We start from the raw sequence: 23,429 nt of genomic DNA, 5'->3' as shown, positions 1-23,429 counted from the left end.
CCGATTTCAGTACTTTGAAGTTGTTAAAGAATTTAGGGGCGTCAATCACTTTTTTATTGTTATGAGGATATTTAAGAGAAGTGGTATTTTGATGCTTTAGTGTGGTATTATAGAAATTTAAATAATTTATATTCTGAGAAAAGTAATATTCAATAATACTATAAGATTTTTGAAACAATTGACTATGTGGCTAGATAGGAGGATCATTAATTCAATTACCATTAATCCATCATCATTTTTGAAGGACATGATAATATTCATCCCCCTCCTCCTATTTATGGTGGTCAAGTGAAATTATTTTGTACCCTAAAATTTTCCAAAAGTAAATTCATATATCCACAAATACTAAAGTAGAAAAAGAAAGGAAGGAAGAACCAAAGGCCATTAAAAAACAATAAAAAGGATGGGCTAATTCTTATGTGCTGCAGAAGGGTCTCAAACACCAACCTTTCCCCTCTTTTATCATCCACCTATGTTGTACAATCTTCTCCTCTCTCCATCAACAATGGCTAATCTTGATTTTATCCAACTCTTCCTTCAAACATGCTTCTTCTAATAACTCTTAATCAACCTTTATGAATATTCATTACCCCATTTCATCTATGGCTTCTTCTTGTATAGATTTTGATAGAGTCAAGTTGATTCCTTTGTCACTCACTTCCATATGTAATTGCCACTCTCATCACCCTCCTTCTACATCATCAGCTCCTTTTCCTAGAACCTTAAGTTTGACCCGACCAAGATGTTCAATTTCAAGAATTGGTTTGTTTCTCGATGGGTCTAGAGTTTCAGGTGTACCAAGAACCATTTTCTTGAAACACCCTCGAATTATCACGGCTGTTGCTCGTGCTGAACCCGGTCGCCTTTTCGATGATGAGGTAAAGATTCTTTATGCCTTGTATTAGTCTATATGTTTTCTTGATACCATGCTTCAAATCCTTTTTTTCTTCTATTTCGAGCTGAGGGTCTATCGAAAACAACATCTATAGTCTCTACCCCACACAAAGGTAAGGGGGTAAGGTCTTCGCACATCCTACCCTCCCCAGACCCCACTTGTGGGACTACAATGGTTATGTTGTTGTTGTTGTATTATTCTATAGCTATTTTGTCAGTAGTCCTTTTTAGTTTGGCCAGTGTAGCTGTAAGTATGATATTTAGAGAACCTCAGTTTTAGAAAATTCTTTATATGCTTTGTTTGGCATTGAGATATAGTTGGTTGATTGATTTTATCAATAAGCTATCTTCTATTTTTATTTGCTAGAGGAAAAAGGTTTTAAATATGTTCATTTAGATTAAGAAACAAGTGAACTTCTGCAAGATCATGCTAGTAATTATTTTGAGCTAAGGGTCAAAAGCACACCTCAAGTATCACATTTTTTTGAGTTTTCTACCTGAACTATCAGGTGTGAGAGTTTCCTACCTAAACTATCACCAACTAGTTTGCAAAACACACCTCATTAAAAGTGAACAACTGATAGTTGAGGTATGTTTTGCAAACTAGTTGGTGATAGTTTAGGTAGGAAACTCTCACATCTGATAGTTCAGGTAGGAAACTCAAAAAAAGGTGATACCTCAATTATTTTAGTTATCTATCAGGTGAAACAGAATTGCTACTTCTCATTTGATGATAATGAGTGGTTCAGCTTTAACATTAGCTCTAGTACTAAGTTTAACTGTTGCATTAACCAATGGGCATGGGTGGATGTTTGATCAAATTAATCACATTAGGGAGCTACACAAGATTTGTTTTCCTTCTCATCTTGGTTTAATCTATGCATGTCATGGTCAAAGCAAAACCGTGTGCAGAAAATCCGTTAATGTTAGAGGGTGCAACTTAAGTGCAGTTGCTTTGGAGAAATATGGTTTAGGAGAACTGGTTGTAGTTGGATAAACTATGACCTGCTTTTTATTTCCCAAAGATCCTTCCTTTTAGGAAGAGAGTTAGTTGGCAGAACAGAACTTGAACTAATATGAGGTTTCTAATTTATCCTCTAGTGTCATTAAATTTTCTTTCATCAAAGTTGTCTTTTTTCCATTTCTTTATGGTGCAGAGGCATAGAGCGGTTACTTTAAATGGACTTAGAAGTCGAAAGTTTTTATGTATTAGTAGGAGAAGGTCGATAATCGAAGTTGTATCTAATTGGAGAAAGAAAAAAAGTGTATAGATGCTGTTAAGAGAAAAGATGAGGGAACACTTTCGAGGACAGGATTATTCATTGGAGAGAGAGACACATTGAGGTGTGGGAGTATAAAACAACTACTACGCCTTAGTCCCAAACAAGTTGGAGTCAGCTATATGAATCAATTTAAGCTTGACTTAGGTCATCCTTATAGCAAATAAAAATATCATTTAAATTATATAAATAGTAGTAGTAATAATGATACCTGGTAAATAAATAATATTAAAAGATCTCAATATTTTTACTGGCGATTTCTTCATCATTCAAGAAGGGGGAAGGGATCTTTTGGGGATCTATTATCACAATAAATAGATTCAAGGCTCCTGAGTGCTTGAGGGATGCAGCTGAGTGAAAGAAATCTCTGTGGAGGTGGAAAAAAAAAGAAGGAAAACACAGGTGTTTATTTTGACAACTGGTATAATGTTTAATGTAAGTGTATAAGCCTAAGTGTAAGAGTAGAGGGGCGGGCCCATTGTCCACCGAGTTTTGAATGGTTCGCCACTGGTCATTGGGGATTTGTCGGTTATACACATTCATTTTTCCTGGGAACTGTAATTAGTAATGTGGTAGGATTATCTAGTGTGGAGTTCTGTTTAAAAAACTATAGATAGCTATAACCATTTCTATAACCAATAAAGTGATACTATTACCATTTCTTTATTCTGGAGTAATTTTTGCTGTGTCAGTTGTTAGTTTGTAGTCCCTTTTGTAATGCTCAAGGGAAAAACATTAGTCATTGGGATCTGCCTTTGCTTTGTGATCCTGTGTTCTGTTGTTTGCTTTTGGGGTCACTTAAGTGTCCAAGTCATTGTTTAACTTCTGGGGTTGCTACTTCCATGATTAGCATGTTGCAAGACCACATATATTGAATTGGAATCACTGAGATAATTATGTTGTAGGAAGTCAACAAAGGCAACGGTACAATGGAGGGGGAAATTCCCACTTCTGAACTCAAGCAGAAAAATAGTCAATTGAAGAAAAGGGTAGTCTTTGGACTTGGTATAGGTATTTCAGTCGGAGGTGTGGTATTAGCTGGAGGATGGGTTTTCACTGTTGCCGTTGCTGCTGCTGTTTTTGTGGGTGCACGAGAGTACTTTGAACTGGTTAGGAGTCGTGGAATTGCTGATGGAATGACTCCTCCTCCTAGATACGTATCAAGAGTTTGCTCTGTCATCTGTGCTCTCATGCCTCTACTCACACTGTAAGTCATTAACATCTTTTTTCAATTTTCTTTCACTAATAAGTAAACATACTTCTGATTTTCTGGTAAACCACTTTCAACCTCGCAAGTCACAAGACACAGTGCCATTAAATTCATGCCACAATATTTAGGAACTGGAACAGTAACAACAAGATTTCTTGCCTGCATCATCTATCGTACGTTGATGGATCAATGTTGTTATCTAGACCGCTTTAAACGAAATGGTATATGCATGGATAAAAAATATTCTGATGTTTACTTTCATGTTACCATTCAATATTCATGACCTTTGCTAATTAAGATTAACAGATTCTATAGTTGCTACTGACCCTTGCCAGAATTAGCAAGGAAAAGAACCCCATGAATCTCTCTTGTACGTCATATCCCGCATTTTGTGTTATCTCATTGAACCTATAATGATAAGAGATATACTAAACATCTTGAAAGAATTCTAGATCAGGTTGATATTCTGACATAACATATGGACGAGACAAAAGTTCTCTTATCATTAGGTTCAATGATTTTCCCCAAGTCTTATAGTAACATTCATCAGTGGAAAGACCTTGCATTTTACAAAATGTCCGCCATGCATTCCATTTGTTCTTTTCCTTCTTGTGGTCGTATGGAAAGACCTGCATAAATCTGACTGTATTTCTCAGTCTTCTAGAAAATTAGACTAATAATGCTAGAAAGTGGTGGCATGATCCATCATTCATTTATGCATTGGACGTTAGATATCTGCACTGGACAATATTGGGTGGAACCTCTTCTTTCTACTCTTTTTGGGCTCCAATGTTTGATGAATTGAGACTCATTGTATACTTCTCAATTTAAACCTGGAACTTTCCCACTCGATTAAACCCTTTTGTTGTGGCTGAACTTGCTTGCTTAAACAGTCCATGTCTTTGCTTTTCCCTTTAGGTAGAAACGGCAAAATTTATCACTTCAAGAGTTGAGAGATATAAATTTACAGAGCTATGAGTGTCATCTTGAAGGTCTTCCCTGTGCACTTAGCAAGTGAAATTCTCTTGATCACTGTTTTTGGGATATGCTTCATATGCCAAATTTAGACCTAGTTTCTAGTTCTTGCAACTGTCCTTGGGATGTAGCCTGACATCTTCTGCGGTGGCAATATATGTGAGATGTATTTTGTCATGTGTCGGAAAGAAAGAAAGAACAATATATAACGAGATGGATTTGAAATTCTTCCATTTCGTATTTGCTATGCTAGATATTTCAAGGAAAAGCTACTGAAAGGGAAGGTGAGAGCCATTCTTTATCACAATTCTTCCCCAATGGTCAGACCCTATGTATGATTTTCTTCCACAACTAGGCTTTCTCCCCCCCCATAACTGGACAGTGGTTTCAATCGGAGTAGCTTGATAAGCAAGCCTGAAGGCAGCATACAGTATTATTGAGTTGTTTTAGTTTTTTTTACGTATGATTTATTCATTTTCTGGATTTTGTTAAGTTTGAAAGATTTTCTAATTGATTGCTTTTCTAATTCTGTCAGATATTTAGGTCAGATTGATGTTTCTGTTACCTCTGCGGCCTTTGTTGTTGCAATGGCACTGCTGATGCAAAGGCGAATTCCTCGTTTTGCTCAACTTACTAGTGCCATGTTTGGGCTCTTTTATGTTGGCTATCTGCCTTGTTTCTGGGTTAAGTTGAGATGTGGTTTGGCAGTACCAGCTCTGAACACTAGTAAGAATCGATGCCCTTTGTTCTGATTGTTTAGAAATTGTTAAGTATATACATATGTGGTAGCCCCCATAGCTTTGGTCTAGTGGTAAGAGCGCAACACATAATGTCTGAGTTAGGTGCACGCCAAAAATTCGAAAACTGTAGCATACAAAAGCTTGATATTTAAGGGGAGAAGGGTCGAGCAGCAGATTCATATCCACGGGGGTTCGAACTGTGTGTCACTGTCCCTCGGGGATTTTTCAGTTATAAAACAAGTGTGTATACACTTACAGACATGCACAGAATGATCTGAATTGAAGTTACTCATCAATGTGCTCCAGTGAGACACTGACATGTGTTGGACATGCATACAAGTGTGTACTTTTGGAATTCCATACATGACGTCTCTTCTATTGAACATAAAATTCCTTAATCTCCTGCCGTTCACCCGTTTTTCACGTGTCATATTCTCTCTCTCAAGTATCCCTAAATGGCCATCCGAACGATATTGTGTTTTCTATCGTCTTCCACTCTTCCTTTTTAACTATTCGTTGTATTATTTAGGGATCAAACTTTAATTTTTTGAAGTTATGAAGAAAAAACTAGATCTTGTTGAAAATGTTGAATAAAAATTGCTGTCAAGATCTTAATGTTTTTTGAGACACGAGTGTCACCCTATCCTCACACACGAGTTATCCCAAGCTTTTGCTGTTTCCAAAATTGTTCACTTTGGGTACAAAAACAATGTTTTTAGAAAGAAATTAAGGTTCTATATGTCCTTTATTACTAAGATTTTGGTGTAACCCGTAAAGTGGTTTTGAGCTAGAAAAGCTATTAGAGTTTATTAACTTTCTGCAAGAGTAGTCTGCAATTGAGTGTTTACATCCATACTTTGTATGTAAGAAGTAATTAAATTTACTTCATAAAAAACATATAATTTTATTGTTTTGATTCTTAATTTTTTTTCTAAAAAGCTAATGAGTAGACCAATCTTCAAAGCTCTTTTAGTTGATAAGGCACAAATTGGAAATGATGGAAGAGATTGTCACTAGAGTTGAACACTTAAAATTTTCTTTTATTCTGAATGTACTGGAACTATCTTTCGTTATTAGTGAACCCTTGAAACTGCCCTCATTTCAAGTTTGCTTCCTACTTTTCCTTTTTGAGTTGTCCCAAAATGATGTTTTGGTCGTCCAAAGATGATGTATACCTAAAGAATTTTCTCTTCACCTTATAAAAAGAGAGAATATTTTCACATATTTCTAATGAATGTTTAACCCACTTTAACTCTTGAACGATTTAGCATTATAGTACTGTAAAATAAAAAACCATCACGTGGAAGTCATAACCCCAAATGGTCAGTTAGAGAGAGAAGGTCCTTCCACAAAACCATCACGTACATCTCTCTCTCTCGTCTTGTTTTGTTTTTTCAGTAAACGATTTATTTTAAAAAGGGAAACCCTTAAGGTTATACAGGTTGAGTAGCTCTGACTTCCACTGAATCATCTATACAAAGTGGCACTTGATGCATAAGCCAAAAAATAGAAATTTTTTTGATCCGTATTATTCGATTTTCCTTAAACACCCTTCTCATTCGCCCTTTCTTATTAATAAATTCTTCCTTTTCTACACAAAATTGCCTTCTCAAAAATCTTCTTTTTCCTTAAAAAGAAACTACAATTTTCCTGTGAGATTAGCACATTGTATTATTGTATATGTCTGCTTGTGACATAACCACACACTTTTCTTTTCTTTCTTTATGTCTTTGGCAATGTATGTGCTACTTATTATGAGTTATTATTTGTGTCTCACTATTTGATGGACCTGTTAAAACTCCAACTCAAGAGGGCCAGGGCTTTGATAAGTTTTCTATTGTAAACATGAACAGAGGAGTGTGCCATCAAACTATTATTACAGATTTAACATCTTAATGGTGTAATATGATACGATACTTTATTGGATACATGTAATCTGATAGGAGTCTTGTTTGTTTTTTATTATTATTTTTTATTTTTTATGATATTGGCCTGAGATGAGTTTAAATGGAGTTAACTTAGTTAATGAGGACTCATATAGCCGACCCCAACTTGTTTCGGTTGTGGTTTGTGGAGAAATATCATGAAGGGATGGAATAATTTTGTGAAAAATATCTCATTCAAGGTTGGAGATGGGAGGAGGGTATATTTTTGGGGACACAGCTAGTGTGGGAACATATTATTGAAACATGATTTACAGAGTTTGTATAGAATATCTTGCCAAAGATTTTTGACAATTCAACATATTAGGGGGACTCCAGGTGGAGAGACTTTTTGGGATTGAGATTTAGATGGAATTTTCAAGATTGGGAAGTGGACGAGTTTCAAAGATTGATATATTTGCTTCATAAGCAAGTCAATCCGGTGGATAATTCCTATGTGTGGTGGTGGGCCCTGGGAAATAATGGAGTGTTCTCGGTGAAGTCTTTTTATGAGAAACTTTTGGTTAGGGAAGAGGCTGATTTCCCATGTAATGCAATATGTTCCAAGTGTGCCGAGAAAGGTGTGTTTCTTCATTTGGCTAGCCACTAGAGGAGTGATTTTGACGGCGGAAAATGTAAGAAAGCGGAGGTGGGATATGTCTAGGTGGTTCAACATTTCTTGGGCAATGCCAAGAACTGTGAAAGAGTTGATGGTCAGTTGAAAGAGCGAGAGGAGGAGGAGAAGACGAAGGGCTTGGAACATGGTTCCGCTTGCATTGATGTGGGTAATTTGAAGTGAGAGAAACAAGAGAGCTTTTGAAGGAATAAAGTCAAGTTTTTAACATTTGAGTAGTCTCCGCTCCTTTATTTTCTTTGGTGTAATCAGAAAGTTCCTAGTTGTATAGAGGATTGGGTGGAGTTTGTAGAGAATCATTTTTTGTAGATCCTTTATCTTTTGATTTATCCCTTGTATACGGTCGTTTGCTTTTTGGCCATGATTATGAATGAAAGTACTTTTACTTGATCAAAAAAAAATAAAAAAAATCTCCCTCCTGTTCATAATATGTGTCCACTTATCCTTTTTACTTTGGTTCAAAATAAGTGTTTACTTACATAATCAAGAAGGAATTAATTATTTTCTTCCAAATTTACCCCTATCTAGATATGTGAGTGTTATGTAATGAAGAAAGTAAATTAACTAGGTAACATTTAATTAAGGGTAGTTTAGTCAAGATACCTATTTGTTTTAGGAGTTGGTATTTTCTTAAGGGGTGTGCTAAAGGCTGAGTGGACACTTATTTTGAACCGGAGGGAGTATTAACTTAGCCACATTTGTTGCATCCTTCAAAATTTTTTTATTTTTTTATTATCAACATCTTTTATCATTCTATTTTTTGGGATGGGGTTGGGGGTCGGGGAGCAAGTCCAAGTATAGAATAGCATCATCTGCTTAATTGAAAATAAAGACGAATTTGAAGTAAAAGAAATCATGCATTTAGCTATTACAGGTGTAATTTAACTTGATATTTGACCCCCCCCCCCCCCCCCCCCCCCCCCCCCCGAAAGTGTAGTGCAACGGTTGAAGAGATGGATTGACAACCTCGGGAACCAACGTTCTAATCCTAGCAGAGGTGTCACTAGGTGCATTCTCCTCAGGGTGGCCTAGACACTACCTTATTAGAATTTTAACTTGATATCTGATGCAGCATTTGAAAATTCATTGCAGTTGGTTTCTCCGACAGCTGATCAGCTACTGGTCTTCTGACTTTTATTGGCGTTTCAATGGGTTTTACACAGGACTAGGAGCATCATGGCCTGTCCTTCTTGGAGGCCCAACTCAGTGGACCGCGGGGCTTGTGGCGACCTTAATTTCATTCAGCAGTATCATTGCAGCAGATACATTTGCTTTTATTGGAGGCAAGGTACTTGTGACTTTTGATGTTCTTCTTTTAAATCAGTTCTATCCTTGTTCAGATTCTCAGACTAAACCCTCCACAGACGCTGTGTTTTTCTTGTTAAAAATGAACAACATAACTTATCATTATCATAATTACTAATGCATCCGTCTTTGATGTCATCCTATCATGAGAAAGGCCATAGACTTGATAAGACGTTGAATTGGCTTGTCTTGAATCCTCTGCTGTAAATAACCATGAAAGTATTAGCTATTTAATAGAGATTTCAATGATTATTTTGGATACATTGTAAATATTGAAGATAAACCTTCTTTGGTTTTGTCTGGCAGTTGCCTGGAAAGATACTGGCCCTTTGAGCAACTTAGAAACTAATGATAGCAAATGTGCACAGTAATGTAACAATGCTTCTAAGAAGAAGTATGCATCTCTTGGTTTCCTTTTTGCTTATCTCGTTCCTTTCCTTGTTCTTTAATCATTGCATGCTGGAAGTACAACGAAATTTTTGTTAGTTCTAATGTTCTTTTATATGGAGTAGTGGAGCAAATCCAAGTAATTCTGATGTCTCTGTGGTGGCCTATGAAGGAAAGCACATAACAGAGTTGAAATCCTTTCAGGCTTTTGGTCGGACACCGCTTACTAGCATTAGCCCAAAGAAAACTTGGGAGGGAGCTCTTGCAGGCTTAGGAGGTTGTATAGCCACTTCTGTGGTGTTATCAAAAACGTTCTGTTGGCCTACATCCACATTAAGGTAATAAGCTTTTCAATGGTGTTATTATGCAGTACCATCTGTTTCAGACCATTTGATATGTCTCTAGCCGCAGTAAGGAATATTCTCCTTGTTGGAGGGAGTATAGATAGGGGTGGGAAAGGATGTGATCGATGTCATCTTATCTTCCCTTTTTTTTCCATTTTAGGGAGGTAAGCTAATGAATTTTTCCTGATGAAAATTTAAAGAATGGAATGATATCTTGTGGTTCTTTCACCTTTTGGCACCAGCTCTGTTTCCATAGCATTTCTTCAAGTGTAATTATAAGTCTTTATAACTCTATACATTATATGTATACTCATGTAAAAGTTGGAATATGTACAGGTATAGTGGGATACTGTTAAGTCATATGAACTTGTCATCACGTTAGCATTTTTGTTGCCAAGCGCTTAAAAAACATATTAGGAGTTCTATTTATTTCAACTTTTATTTTGAAAATTCGTGTTTGGAATTTATTCCATCCTTTTATCTGTAAACTAGCACATGATATAGAAGAAAAAAAGGCTTTTTTGTTTCTTTTATTGTGGGTGTTTTCACATTCTAGGGTGGTGCATTTGAGCCTTAAACTTTTTTAGCCTTTCCTATGAACCTCTAAATTGGGAAATCATGGCTTTCTGAATTGATATTTATGTCTTAACGGCATTTCAGTGCTGTAGCTTTTGGATTTCTGAACTTTTTTGGATCTCTCTTTGGTGACCTCACTGAGTCAATGATCAAACGTGATGCGGGTGTGAAGGACTCAGGATCTCTCATTCCTGGACACGGTAACTATGTACCTCTTATTGTAGTTTTCACTCTCTAGTGATGCCAAAACATTGTTTGGTATCTTGATATTTTGTTATCTTGTTTATCTTGCAATTGTGCATTGACTTCATTTCTTTTGAGCCGAGGGTCTATCGGAAACGGCCTCTCTGCCCCATAAAGGTAGAGGTAAGGTCCGCGTACATTCTACCCTCCCCAAGCCCCACTTGTGGGATTACACTGGGTATGTTGTTGTTGTTGTTGTAGTGATGCCAAAACATGGTAGGCATACTGTTTTATCCCCAAACAATAAGTATGGGCACACTGGAAATTGAATCTGTTAAAACACTTTGCCATCTTAAGGTGACTTCTAGCCTCACTACTATGAATTACATCGGGTACTTGCTGTAATACATCTTTATTCAAAATGAATTGGTTAAACTAGTCCAACTAGATGCACATATTACTTGTCAAGTTGCATAAGAAACAGTTTGTTGACCTAGCTGTCGATATGTATAAAGTGGTTAGTTCTAGAAAGCTGGTGATGTATCAATGAAAGACACATGAATTATTCCCACCCAACCTCTACAACTACAACTATGCCTCAATCCCAGTGGGAGCTTCTAATCTGTAATCTGGAACCACCTGCTCAGTCCATCTATGAAGTCTAAGGAAGTTGTCATCCATCCACCTCCCACCCTCCCGAAGCACACGATAGCCTCTGATTCATTAGCAAATCTGAAGAGAAAGGTTCTCCCATGGAAGACACCTTAACCCAAGCATCAACTTCCCAGTACTTTGCTGCCCAAACGGAGACTGAGTCCGGCGACGTCACCCTTTTCTCAAATCTCCCCACCAAACAAGTCGCTAGAAAGGATTTCCTTTCCGACATGTGACCCCCGAACAGTCTGATCTAGGTTCATTCTCGCCCCTTAGCCTTCTGCACCCTCCGTCCCAGCGAAAGAGCTGGAGCTGACAGGATCTCCTTGTAAGGAAGCCTTTCAAAAAAATTTGGCTTCTAGAGAGAAGGAGTCTCTCTCTCTAGACATATGGCGAATGTCGAGGTATTGTTTGTTGATCAAGTTAGTGATGTTGCCGTCATGGAAACAGAGTGATTCCATTTGACGAAGCTTCTAGAAATCGCACCAGAGAATCTCGAGAGTTTGGAAACCCTAGGTTGGTGGATTCAGAGAAGGTGAGAATGAAGAGTGTATCAATGGGCGATCATCAGATACCAGTATCGAACACGAAGCCAAAGGAACAGAAGAGGAGCTCAGAACATGGTCTTTATAGCCATTCTTTTCTCTCTGCAGATAGCTCTGGTAATCCTTCATATTTGAATGCTGGTTGAGATAGTTCATCTTCATGAAGCTTTGTAATAGTCTTTAAGCCTGTCTCTGTTCTCTTGTCTCTATAACATTTTCCCTTTCTGAGTGTCCTGATTGCTCCTTTCCTATATGAAATCTGTCAATTCTCGAGGCTATGCCTGAGTGCCAGCTATTTATTCTAGTCAGTGAATGATTTCATAGAAGCCTCTTATCACAGCTGAGTGTCCTGATTGCTCCTTTTCTCTGTGAATCTGGTGACGTTGAAATATCCCCGATTATCCAGCTCATTTAATATCATTTGCTGTCTTGCTGTGCGAAAACTTGGGAGTAGTATTCTGGTAATTTTGATCACTATTATGATTGTAACGAGAAGTCGAGGGCGTGAAACCAATTTTGGATTACCCTTTGCAGTCCTCCTGAATCTTACATCCCGAGTAAGCTGCCTACCATGTCCATTGCTTAATCGTTCCCACATTACTGTGTTATGGGAGACAAATGTTTGATCCAACGCTAAGACTTTCTGGTACCTTATACTTCCTTTTCCAACTACAAGCTCTTTACTTTTCATATTCCTATTTACCCTTTACATGACGTTAAACCCCACAAACTGTTAGTAAGGATATTTTTGGTAATCTATATATATTCAGGTTATATTTCAAAAGTCGTTCTTTAAAAAAATCCATTTCAAATTGAGAAGGAGGGAACATTGGTTTGCACCTTTGTCGATCATTTCAATAGATTAAGACTATCGTGCCAATGCTTGAAAGTATTCCATAATTCTCAGTCACTGTCGTGGTTTATGATCTCTGGTGTGAATCCATTTCCCTCTTTCCTTTGTTTTTTCTTCCCGTGCTTCAATAGATGGAGAAAACAATATTGTTGGGTAGCTGAAAGATGGAGAGAAAACACACATTAAATGAGATAAAAAGAAATTGTGTGTTTGATTTGGTTACAGAGGAGTTGGTGAATCTCTAAATATCAAATAGGGATGATAAATAAATTTTTTGATACTTGAGAGAATATCCTTGCTCGATGAAAAGGTAACCAAGTTTGTCATTTATGCTTCCAGTCATAAGTTTCTTCATGAATGTTATATATTTAATATTTATTATCGCAGGCTGATATTGGTATGTTGCTTTGAAAGTGTGGTTATCTCTGACATCACGTACAACTGTATGAGGATATGATTGTTAACATTTTGACTGTCATTATATTCTCAACAATGGAATAAATGTCATATGAACCGTCGTTTTTTAGATTTGTCTACAGTATTCAACTTGGTAAATTCTAAGTCGATTATTTCTTTGAGATAGTATTCCAAAGGTTTTGGAATCCTAGGGTCTTTTTCGCTTTATTATCTTTCTCAAATCCTATCTGCTATGACCGTGTAGAGCTATACTAGATTCTTCTGAAATACTTACCCAATTCGGAATGATCATCCTTTAGCTTTGTTATCTTAGCCTCATGACAAATTTCTTGAACAAATCAATGCCTGTTTTGCAGGAGGAATACTGGACAGGGTGGATAGCTACATATTTACGGGTGCATTGGCATACTCCTTTGTGAAAATGTTGTTACCACTTTATGGAGTTTGATGAACCTAATAAGGATTCCCTGTGAAGGAAAAAGATACTTCATGGCTGTTCTCTTAACTCAGGAGCAAGCACAAGGTGACATACTCAGTACTGTAGAACAACATCCGACGTATGAGGTTCAGTTGAAGGTCAGTTAAGTTCCACACGAAAAGATTCTGGTTGCATTGCAACTCTGCAAGATTCTACTGATTCATATACCTGATTCGTAGATCAAGGAAGTGGAGTTTCTAGTAGTTTCAGCACTCTAGGGTGACACAACGGGGAAGAGAATAGCTTGATGTTTGAGGGTCAGTGTTGAGTTGTTTGCTAGCTCCCCGATTGTGTTTTTAGAATTGTTGCATCATTTTTATTCTGCCAGTATATATTCGTTTGTAGAGAAATGTCGCAATAATTATTAGGTTTTATATATTTCTTTATTCAGTCTTTGCTTTGTTGAAATAATTACAGGTGCCATGACATCTTAATAATGGAAATGGCAAGATTTAACATTTTTTGACTCCTGGTAGAGAATCTTGAAGTGACAACCTTTTTCAGTTGCTGCATGGAATGGTTGAGTATGTTCTATAACCTAATTCTCTAAACATATCTTTAAGCCTGAAATTGTTAATGTCTGAAAGGCATTTTACAATCAAATGCCAATGCTGGGTAATTGACTATACGTCCTTTAACCAAAATTTCTTCAGTTCCCCAAAAGTAAAACCAGATTGGAATTGATTGCAGGATAAATGTTAGGGAAAATGACCTTATAATACTAGTTAAGATCCTATATTACAAAATATAAAAATATTTTTTCTTATTTATAAAACATAACAAGTTAATTACAAAACATACCAGATTTAGGTTATGCAAAGACCCACGATTTGGTGCTAAAATTTAGGGATCTGATTTTGTATTGAATTCTAGGCAGTTACTCATTTAATTCCATCTCTTTTCAAAATATTTCTCTCTCTACAGAAATATTCTTAATTTTTAAATCACAATTTCATCTTCTTCAAACCACTTCTTCACCATTCTTACCGTTCATCGTCATTTTTGTGTATTAACAGTGTTTTCAATCCTATTTTGATAAAGTTTGGATGCGATTCGGAACCATTGAGATTCTCTATTGATTCATCTGATTTGAGTGAGAACGGTGATTGCAGTGATGAAAGCAGATCTGTTGCTAGAACGGTGATTGCAGTGATGAAAGCAGATCTGTTGCTTTCTTCATTTTTGCTACCTTTCTAGATAAGATCTACTGCTTTAGATAGGAGTTTTTTATTCGAATTTATTGAGTTTTGGATCTTTCTTACATTTATGGAGTTTTTTTGGGTTATGGATCAAAACACAAACCCTACTCAAACATTATTCTCTCAGATCCAACAATCAGAGAAATGGAGGCGTAAAATTAGCTTTTTAGTGTTATTCTCTTTCTGTACATTTAATAAGAAGGAAATTTTGTATTAAATTTGTATTAATATTATAAAAAAGTTGTATACAATGTTGTAGTTGGATTAACTTTCATCCGAATTTCGAAGAGAAATTCAAGATTGTATTAAATTTGTATGACTATTGTATGAAAGTTGTATACAATGTTGTTGTAGTTGTAATACATTTTAAAAAACCTAACATAAATTTTATACAGTTATATACGTATTTCATACCATTTTTATACAATATTCAAGCACAAAAAATGTGAGAATTCTAAGCCTTGAGCGAGATATACACATTTCATACAGTTTTCATACACAAATTTTGAGCGAATTTTTTAGGTCTTGAGCGAAAAATTTCATATATATTTTGTAAGATATCTATTGTTATGTTATGTAAACTGAAAAGTATCATCATATTTTGTAATTACACACTATTCTTATGTTATGTATACATACGCCATTCTCCCTAAATGTTAAGCATGTATATAGATTTGAAGCTTTAGCGCATTATATACACAAAGGGAAGCCATATTTGCTAATGTCAAGCCCTAGTACCGATTGTTCATTTTGGCCCAATAGATTTCACTGGCATATCCCTTGGGTTACACCGTTCTGAGCTTGAGAACTTGTGTTTTGTTTCATGATTTTATGTCCCCTTTCGATGGATTTGCCTAAGGTGTTACATTACGGATGTCACATACACCCCTTTTTAGAAACCTTGATAAGGTTCAACGCACCATCGTATAACGAGAGTCTGGCTCTAATATCATAGTTGTCATAGTTCAAGACTATGGTGTGAATTGTTTGCCTAGGCCCAACATGCTTCAACGATTTTTCTGTTGGGTCACAAATGTCGAGCTTAAAAGCGCGTGCACTACATGAACTTGTATCGATGTCTTTATAACATGTCACTTTATTTTATCTCCCTTTCCAATGTGATATTTACTTAAGGTGTTGTTATGCGCATTTTCTTCAAAAGCTTGCTAATCCAGACGCATACAGCTCTTCTTGAACATTCTCATAAGCTTGTCTTTCATCAGGGACGTCACAATTGTTTTTTGGTTAGCATAAACGAAAGTAGAAAAAACAAAAATAGCATCAGATTAGCTGATCTTCTCATCATGAATTCAACCTCACGGTTTAAATGCATTTTTCTCCTCCTTTCAGCTTCATAAAATTTGTTTTCATTTTTTAGTTTTGATTCTTTAACTCAAAACATAAGTTTTATGATGATTAGGCTAAATAATAAGGTCGGATTTAAAGTTACTTTCTAACGCTCAACGTGTCAAAGGAACAGTCACATCAATAGAAAACTGTGGCAATTTGTTAGGGGAAGAAAGAAAAATACTCTAGAATACTAAATTATGCTTCATCTAAGATGGCGAATCTTGACCTATAGTGATATGAAAAGTAAGTCAAATAAGTTGTGTTATAATGGTAAAGTTTACGTGGAGGAGGACCTTATTTTGGTCCTTGTGGTATTCTCTAAAGTCCATTAGATTTGTGTCCAAGGAGAAGGTCAATTGTACGGAAGTATCCCTTTTTTCCTTTCTACATTATAACTCCTATTACACTCAACAATTGAAGATATGACAAATTAATTTTTTTACTCAATGGTGGGGGAACTTTTAAGAAATTGATTCAATCCTTCATAACTATTTTATGTCTAATTACAAATATAATTTTAATAATATGATCCTTCCGTAGGAGATTGATAAAATATAATACTATAGCTTATGATGAATAAAATAGTGAAACCTCCTAGTAAGTTATAGGAGATCATTACTGTTTAAGTTTCACCAAACATCAACTTCCTTATGTTTAATTTCTTCTCGTTCCACTATTCTCTTGTCACAATTTTTGAAAATTGAGAGTTACTAAATGGGACAAAAGAAGAAAACCATCACATGTTTTGAACAGAAAATTAATTTAAAAGACTTATTACGCAAGTTGACAATAACATTAGAGGAAGAGATTGAGACAAAAAGAAGGAAGCAAAAGGACATATTATGGTTGACTTGAAATGGGAATTGTCACAAACACAAAGAAGAGATAAGAGAAGAAAGTAGTGGAGATTAAAGAAAACACGGCACCATGCAAATGGAGTAACCCCAAACTCAATGCCCATTCAAATTTGGCCACCCAAATAGCCTAAACGAGTCTTGAGCTTCAAGAGAGACACTAAAGTGATATTTCTTTTTTTCCTTTTTAAATGACCCATCCAATCAACTAGGAGCTATAGCTATAGACTAAAGGGATGATGTGTTGCTATCAAGGGTCCTACAATATGTAGCTTTTAACAAGAATGAGTGCTTGCTTTAGGGTTTTGGTATATAGCAACAACAAAAAGAAAATATGTGGGAAGGAAAGAATGCGTTGTTCTAAAGCTGACTATCAAATAATGGATTGCAAGCAATATCAAACCAACCATAATGCTTCCTCCTTTTTTCTTTTAATTTGTGTTTCTCATGTTTTTTTATAAAAAAAATTACCATATGAGAAACAAACTACCAAGACAAGAGTCTAGTATACTGATTGAGGCTAAAGTACATGTATCGAAGGAGTTTTAATTGAATTTTCTTCGTTAAAAAGTTAAAGTAAAATTATATATATATATATATATATATATATATATATATATATATATATATATAGCATGACATAAGAAAAAATTATAACATTGTGGCAAAAGATGGTGCAAAATTGATTTAGGTTGAAGGTTTGAATTTCATACTTCTTTTGTTTTAATTTATGTGAATCTATTACTATTTGGAGAGTCTACGAGGTGATTCTTTGACCATGTTTCTCTTACAATTTTTTGTAAATTATTTGAATTAAAAATTATCATGACTTATAGTATTTTTTATGTAGTTTCTAAATATATAATTTTATTTTTATAAACTTGAAAAATTTATGTCAAAATTATAAAGTTTGACCCTCGTGCTCGTTCACATAAATTGAAACAGAGAGAGTATATGACGTTCTTGCATTTCCTAAATTTCTTGAATCTTAGGTGTGCATTCTTGGATATATTATTTTTTTGAAATTCCTTATTAAAAACTTGTACTTGCGAGTTGGCCAAAAATTATATAGTTCTATTTTTGCCTCTTCTTCCTTTGGCTTTCTTGATCCCAATGTAATGGAAAATGAAAGGAAAAAGAACTAAAGGAAAGGAAATACCAAAACAAAAATAAAAATAAAAACAAAAAATTGATTGGTTATTTGAACTTCCAATGAGATTTTGATTCTTTACCTTATAATTCCTTTTCTCTTTTTCCCTTTCCTCCCCACAATGAATAAACCAAAAAAAAAAGGAAAAATGGTTGGAGAGATATGGTGGTCAAGCCAAGCATCTACAAAAGCTCATATATTGCTTAGTGAGTGTGTTGGAAGGTGGGAGTTCTTTTGTGTGAGAAGCCAAAAAGCCAAAAGCAAAGTGTCATCATGGCAATTCTTAAAACTTTCCTAACACCCATGCAACATAAGCAAGCAGATCATACTCTTCCAACTTACCTCCAACTTTTCCTTTTCTTTTTGTTACTTTTCCCCATATGCCCCAAGCTTTGGATGCCTTCACATGGTTTTATTTTTAAACAATACTCCCTCCGTCTCATAAAAAGTGTCACTTTAGTAAAAAATACGCATATTAAGAAACCAATAATATAATGTGAAGTTTATCAAATTACCCCTATATAATAAAAATAAATTACTTTTATCTTTTGATTAGAGCATGCACAAGAAGTAAATCTTTTGACATTGGGAATCCAACAATACTAAGTTACTATGTAGCTTTTCCAATCATCATTTAGATGTTACTTTATTGTCTAAGGGTAGAGTTGGAAAAATTGGTCAATTTATGTCTTGGTTTCCTAAGGTGACACTTATTATGGGATGAAAAAAATTGGCCAAGGTGACACCTATTATGGGACGGAGGGAGTAATAAACTCTGCCTTTTCTTAATTTTAATATATAATTGTGTGGATTTAACTTTCAAGCCAATTTGTGCGTACCTCGATTAATCGGATAATTTGAGGTCGATCCTTAATCCATTTCATTGACCACTGGACCACACCCTTGGATACTAATTTGTGCCTTTTTTAGTTCTTCTATTTTATGTTTCTAATATTTTAAAGATCATTATTGCTTGAATTAATTTTTTCTTGCACCCCATGTTAGTTTGCTTCCAAATAATCAGATATGTAATACCTACTTGTGGCTTGATTAGTCTAACTTTATTAGCATGTGTTATTGGTGGAAAAGTTTAAACAATTGTTAGAGCCTTCCAAGAATCAAAGAAAGATTAAGGCAAACGCGTTATGTTGATATTTTGAGAATAATTGACTTCAGCAATGATTGGAAATTTATTAAATGATAGAAATGCATAATTTTAACACATTGCTAGAAAGAAAAGACTGGAAATCTGAAGAAAAATAAATGAAGAAGAAAATAGTTTACAGTTTCTCTTAATAGCTAAGGATAGAATCATAGAATATATTCGTTAGCACTCTTATCGTAATCTTTACCAAGACTTTTCCAATCTATCTTCAGCTAAAATTGAAAAAGAGGAAAAAGAAGACGACTATCTTCCCTTTTTTTTTTTTTTTTTTTTTTATATATATTGCTTAATTGTGGGAATTAATTAGGTGAAAATTGGCTTATGAACTGTGGGGCTAAGTAGCTATGGTTTCTTTTTGAATTTCTCCTTTAATTTGAAAAAGAGATAAAAGTTAAAAATTTGCTTTTCACATCCAAATGTTTTCTAATTATGAATTAAGGTCCCACTTGTTTCTTTTAGCTTTATTTCAAGAAGCTAAGTATGGGACACTATATGGAGTTCATTTTAGGGAATTAAAATGTACTGATGACCCACATATTCTTGCATTTCCAAACATAATGTAATCTTTAAAGAAGGCAAAAGCTGGCAAATAAATAAAGTGAATAATGTATTAGCCCTAGGTCATGGGTGGCGATATCTATTTGCATGGCAAAATGATATTTTGAAATGCAATAATACCCATAACCCTCACTCCTAGGAGAGTCTTCCCCATGACAAAAGTACCCACTCGATTCCTTAATGAAAAGTTATTTATCATTATACTTTCCATGGAAGGATGATTTTTTAGACCTCGCAAAAGTGTTACAAACTTTTTTGGCCTTCTGTATCTAGAAGATGCTGAGATATTGCTTCAGGAATCTGCTTTCACATACTGAAGTGACACAAGGTATAAGTGGAAGCTCCACAAAAATAGATAGATATTTCAAGAATGAGTGGAAAATGGAAGGGAGAAACTCTTTTTTGGGGTCCTTTCTTTTCATCTTTTTTTTTTTTTCCATCCTAACTCAATTGGAAAATTGATAATCATTTCTCTAGACAATGTACAAAGTAATACTAGAATAATTAGGCAGCAGAGCAGTTTCTGTTTTGGAAAATGACTTTATAATTGGTTTGTGTAAAATAACTTGAAATAAGAAGAATCTAATTAGATGAAATTCATGTATTTGTGCAAGACAATGAGCTAAATTAAAAAAGAAAATTATCAATTTGAAAAAGAAAAAAAACGAGATGATCGGTTTTGGGACCTTGAAAGCCCTTGTTGTAAACCTCTATACAAAAAAGCAACTCAAGTAAATTTATGTGGGGCTCAACCACTTAAAATTTACTCCCTCCGTTCACTTTTTACTTGTTCACCGTAAACTTTGCACACTCCTTAAGAAAGACTCCTTTCGGATAAAAAAAAAAGAGTTCATTTAACCATTTGCACACTCCTTAAAAAAATACAAACTCCTAGACAAAAATAGGTAATTTGACTAAACTATCCCTAATTAAATAGGCATTGGGATTTGATCATATAACACTTAATATAGGCAAATCTGGAAAAATAAGGTTAATTCTTTCTTAATTTGATAAGTTGACACTTTTTTTAATCAAGAAAAAAGGCTAAGTGGATTTTTTTTTTTATCCAGAGAGAGTAATAAATGAAGTGTATAATTTATCACGATACCCATCTTAATTGTTGCATATTTTTATTGGACTTGAAAAATTGTTTGAAATTAGTAATTAATACTATAGGTAAAACAAGAAAAAAGAAATCGTCTTTTCTTGATATGTTAAATCGTGTTTTCTTGATATGCTAAAAGTGACAAGTAAAAATAAAAATATATTTTTGGAATATTGAAAAAGTAAAAATGAACCGAGGGAGTGCACAACATCCTTTTCACTTTAGGAAAATTTTCACTTTTTTCTAAAGCATGAACATTTATTCATAGAAAAACAAATTCACTTTGTTCCAACTTCCAAGAGGACCAAGACCCTATAATGATTTAGACCTCTGACCAGGCTTTTGGTTTAATAAAGGTTCTCCTTAGCAATAGCTTTTTTGTTTCATTTGGGAGTTAAATTTTTAGCTAGCTAAGTGATTTTTCTAGAAATTACATTGTTGGAGTCGTTTAATGATTGACACTACAAATTTTCGGCTCTCTTATCTCACGTATGCTACCCAGTTAGAGGTCGTTTGATATCGTTGAATAAATATAACAATTTCAAATAAACTGCGAGATTATTTTATTTCACGTTTGATTGAATTCAATTCTTGATATTAGCAATCCGGGTTAAGTATATTATACTTGTGGTATTAATTTTATCAACTTCAATATGGGATAACAATCCCAAAATAAGTAACTCCAATAACAACAACAATATATTCAGTGTAATCTCACAAGTCGAATCTGGAGAGGATGATGTATACACAGATTTTACCTCTACCTCATGGAGGTAGAGAGGCTGTTTCTAGAGATAAGATATCAAAATGACAATGATGTCATTTTCGAAGGCTTTCTCTCAAAGTCCTTTAAAAACTCCAATTTTAAAATTAAAACTAAAAATTTATCTCAATTTATTTTAATATAAAACTAAACACATATTTAATGTTATACACTGTATCTCATTTTTAATCCAGTTAACCAAATATCTGCATACCGTGTCATTTTGTTGAAGCTAAACATTATACAAAACGAAACTTTTTTCCTTATCTAAACTTATAACTACTACTAGTAGTATTTTAAAAATAAAAAAGAATTTCAAGATAGTGTTGCATTCTTCCACTACTTGCATCATCAACACTGAGTCATGCAAATTTCTCTTAGAATATTGCTAGTAAACTTTCATAGCTTGAAATTAGGGAGCCAAACTTGACATCAAATTAGAGAAAAGACAAGAAAAATAGATCACTAGCTTGAATCAATGATAATTCCAAACTTGTGGACCTTCTCTCTTCTTTTGGCTTTACTTTTCTTCCCTATTTTTTCCTCATTTTCCTGAATGAGGAATATTTGAGAACACTTGAACAAAACTTCTTTTTGAGTTTAGCCTTGTAAAAAAAGTATGGAAACCCCACAAGCCCAATTTGGGCACTGGAAACAGTGTCACCATGGAAAGCTAGAAACAAAGTGACTCTCAAAAGATTACGTGAAGACGAAAGAAAAAAGGGCATGCACAGAATCTATTTAGAGAATGATGATTGCTGTTTGAAGTACAATGAGCTCATGGCTTCAATTTCAAATACTATATCTTAAAAACACTATCCGTATTAGAAATTAAACACTGATTCGATTAGTTCGAATTCATGCAAGGTAAAAAGGGAAGTAAAGCACTTTTTATAAAATAAAAAATAAAAAACTTTTCAATTTATAGTTTATAAATTTGAGATCTCTGATTAAGAGGATAATGATATTATTACACTCCTCCGTGCAGGGGTGGATAAACAGTCAGTGGCGTATCTAGCATAGTAAGAGGGGTTCAATTAAACCCCTAACTTTTGACGCGAAGCATAAATTTATGTGTAAAAAATTAGTAAAATTGTAACAAATAGAAATATGAACTCATAACGTTAAAATATAATGGGTTCAATATTAAAAATCTTAATATTGAATCTCTAGAATTTAAATCCTGGATCCGTCCCTATATACAATATGATTTATGAATTCATGTGAATCCAATAATTGTTGCTTTAACGCTGTATCCATCCAGGCCTGATGATAATTTCAAATACTATTGGATGAAACTTCAATTTGTTAAATGCTTCTAGGATTAATTTGATATCTTGCTTGTGATTTAGGGTTTAGTTTGGGCCTTTTTATGGACTAATGTTTAATTGATTGTCTTGGACCACCCTTAGTGCTATAATCCTTCTTTTTTATATAGGGCCTTTGTTGAAAGTCCTCTTTATTACATTCCTTACTTTTATTACAAAAGAGTGAGTACTTATCTATTTAAAAAAAAAAAAATTGTTGGGTGAAAGAAAAAGGAATCCGGAACCAAAAAGCCCCAAAAAAAAAAATATTTTGAACCAAAATACCCCAACAAAAAAAAAAGTTACCAAAATGCTTTTAGCGCAGTAATTTACTGCGCTATAGTGCCTCCTTTTTTTTTTGTCCTTTTAGTTAATCCTTCTTCCATTACACTTTTTAACGTATTTTGACCATAGATTAATCATGCTTCGGGACGCCGAAACTTTAATATTTTATATAGAACCCTACTTATTTTTGTGCGATTAATAAGGTAGGATCAATACATCAAGGATACGCAAAAGTTCGGATGGCCGTTTTAGTGGCTGAAAAGTGCTCGAACGCGATTTTCATTTGAAGGCTCGGT

General features: G+C 34.6%; 1 protein-coding gene across 2 annotated transcripts; it reads left to right on the top strand.

Annotated features, from left to right (window-relative positions):
- The first annotated feature begins 362 nt into the window (after nucleotides 1–362).
- Nucleotides 363–14,870, top strand: LOC132645740 (phosphatidate cytidylyltransferase 4, chloroplastic-like). 2 transcript variants are annotated; one of them, XR_009584170.1, is made up of 9 exons: nucleotides 363–878; nucleotides 3,080–3,381; nucleotides 4,895–5,085; nucleotides 8,819–8,943; nucleotides 9,552–9,685; nucleotides 10,352–10,467; nucleotides 13,276–13,495; nucleotides 13,815–13,921; nucleotides 14,414–14,870. XR_009584170.1 is itself a non-coding variant. In XM_060362901.1 (7 exons), the coding sequence occupies exons 1-7, from the start codon at nucleotides 576–578 to the stop codon at nucleotides 13,365–13,367; spliced, it is 1,263 nt and encodes a 420-aa protein (XP_060218884.1). In that variant the 5' UTR covers nucleotides 363–575; the 3' UTR covers nucleotides 13,368–13,808. The 2 variants fall into 2 exon arrangements, 1 of the variants encoding a protein (XP_060218884.1); XM_060362901.1 differs by lacking the exons at nucleotides 13,815–13,921; nucleotides 14,414–14,870 and having other exon boundaries at nucleotides 13,276–13,808.
- The last annotated feature ends 8,559 nt before the right edge of the window (nucleotides 14,871–23,429 follow it).

This window comes from Lycium barbarum, chromosome 6 (assembly GCF_019175385.1).
Source record: "Lycium barbarum isolate Lr01 chromosome 6, ASM1917538v2, whole genome shotgun sequence".
Classification (NCBI taxonomy): Eukaryota; Viridiplantae; Streptophyta; class Magnoliopsida; order Solanales; family Solanaceae; genus Lycium; species Lycium barbarum.
This window is presented reverse-complemented; position numbering and strand designations above follow the sequence as displayed.